The 956-nt window shown below is 49.2% G+C and overlaps 1 protein-coding gene across 1 annotated transcript; it reads right to left on the bottom strand.

Annotated features, from left to right (window-relative positions):
- Positions 1-400: 400 nt before the first annotated feature.
- On the bottom strand, positions 401-676 carry LOC124682366 (protein RADIALIS-like 3). Its single transcript, XM_047217057.1, has one exon. The coding sequence runs from the start codon at positions 674-676 to the stop codon at positions 401-403; it is 276 nt and encodes a 91-aa protein (XP_047073013.1).
- Positions 677-956: the final 280 nt, after the last annotated feature.

Here is a 956-nt window from a genome sequence, read left to right as displayed (position 1 = left end):
TACATATACTTAGCAGGTCAAATAAATCAGATGCCATGTGGGCATGTGGCAGCATCCTTTGCCGTTCCAACCGGGATGAACATGAACAAGAGAACTAACAACACAAACTAATCGTAAGAACGAACGTGCGGGCAAATCTATTATATATTTTTTTTGTGAATTTTAGGGTTATTTATATTGCTGTTAATGATTATTTTCAGATCGGTGAAATGAACAAACACACGCTAACCAGCAGACTGTTGTGCACATAGAGACGAAGTACATATACATGGCACGTAGTGTACGTGTACTTAGTTACTTCCACACACACACACACATATATGGGTTGATGAAGATTAAGATAGGGATGATGTCAATGTCTCGTACCGACCAGACCACCCTGCATGATCGACCCCATCATTCAGGTTTGGGCTCGCTTGTTACCGTTATCCCCCCCTCCGTTGCTGGTGCCGGCAGTGCCGCCTCGGTTGGAGTCGGAGTGGGCGCCGCCGGCTTCGATGTTGCGGACGTCGACGTAGAGCTGGTCGTAGTGGCGCCTGACATCGTCGGCCGTCTTGCCACTGCCGACAGCAGCGGCGACGCGTTCCCAGCGACCCGGCTCGTCGCGGTCGTGCGTGGCCAGCGCCCGCTCGAACCTCTGGTTCTCGCTCTCGCTCCACTCCGGCGACGCCGCCATGATCGATCAGATTGAGCTATTTCTCTAGACTGTTTCTTTCTATTATTGTGTGTGTCGCTACATACTAACCAGTGCTTCATATTTATACTACTGGTTCCGTGGTTCCATCGTAGGAAAGTAACTAGAAATCTGAGGAATAAAAATGTGGGGAGGTGAGCTAGCTTAGCATTACCGAGCAATGCTACTGGACGCCGTTTGATTCCCAAGTACCAAAAGGCTTCAGCTGACTACCAAAAGCTAAACCGTGGTACCACGATTAATCAACCGCCAACCAATACAC

The sequence above is a fragment of the Lolium rigidum genome, unplaced genomic scaffold (genome assembly GCF_022539505.1).
Source record: "Lolium rigidum isolate FL_2022 unplaced genomic scaffold, APGP_CSIRO_Lrig_0.1 contig_9424_1, whole genome shotgun sequence".
NCBI lineage: Eukaryota > Viridiplantae > Streptophyta > Magnoliopsida > Poales > Poaceae > Lolium > Lolium rigidum.
Note: the sequence above shows the minus strand (reverse complement) of the source record. Positions and strands in the feature narration are given on the sequence as shown.

What these genes read in the sequence shown, in the direction of transcription:
- LOC124682366 (XM_047217057.1), bottom strand. Translation starts at nt 676, where the DNA reads ATGGCGGCGTCGCCGGAGTGGAGCGAGAGCGAGAACCAGAGGTTCGAG.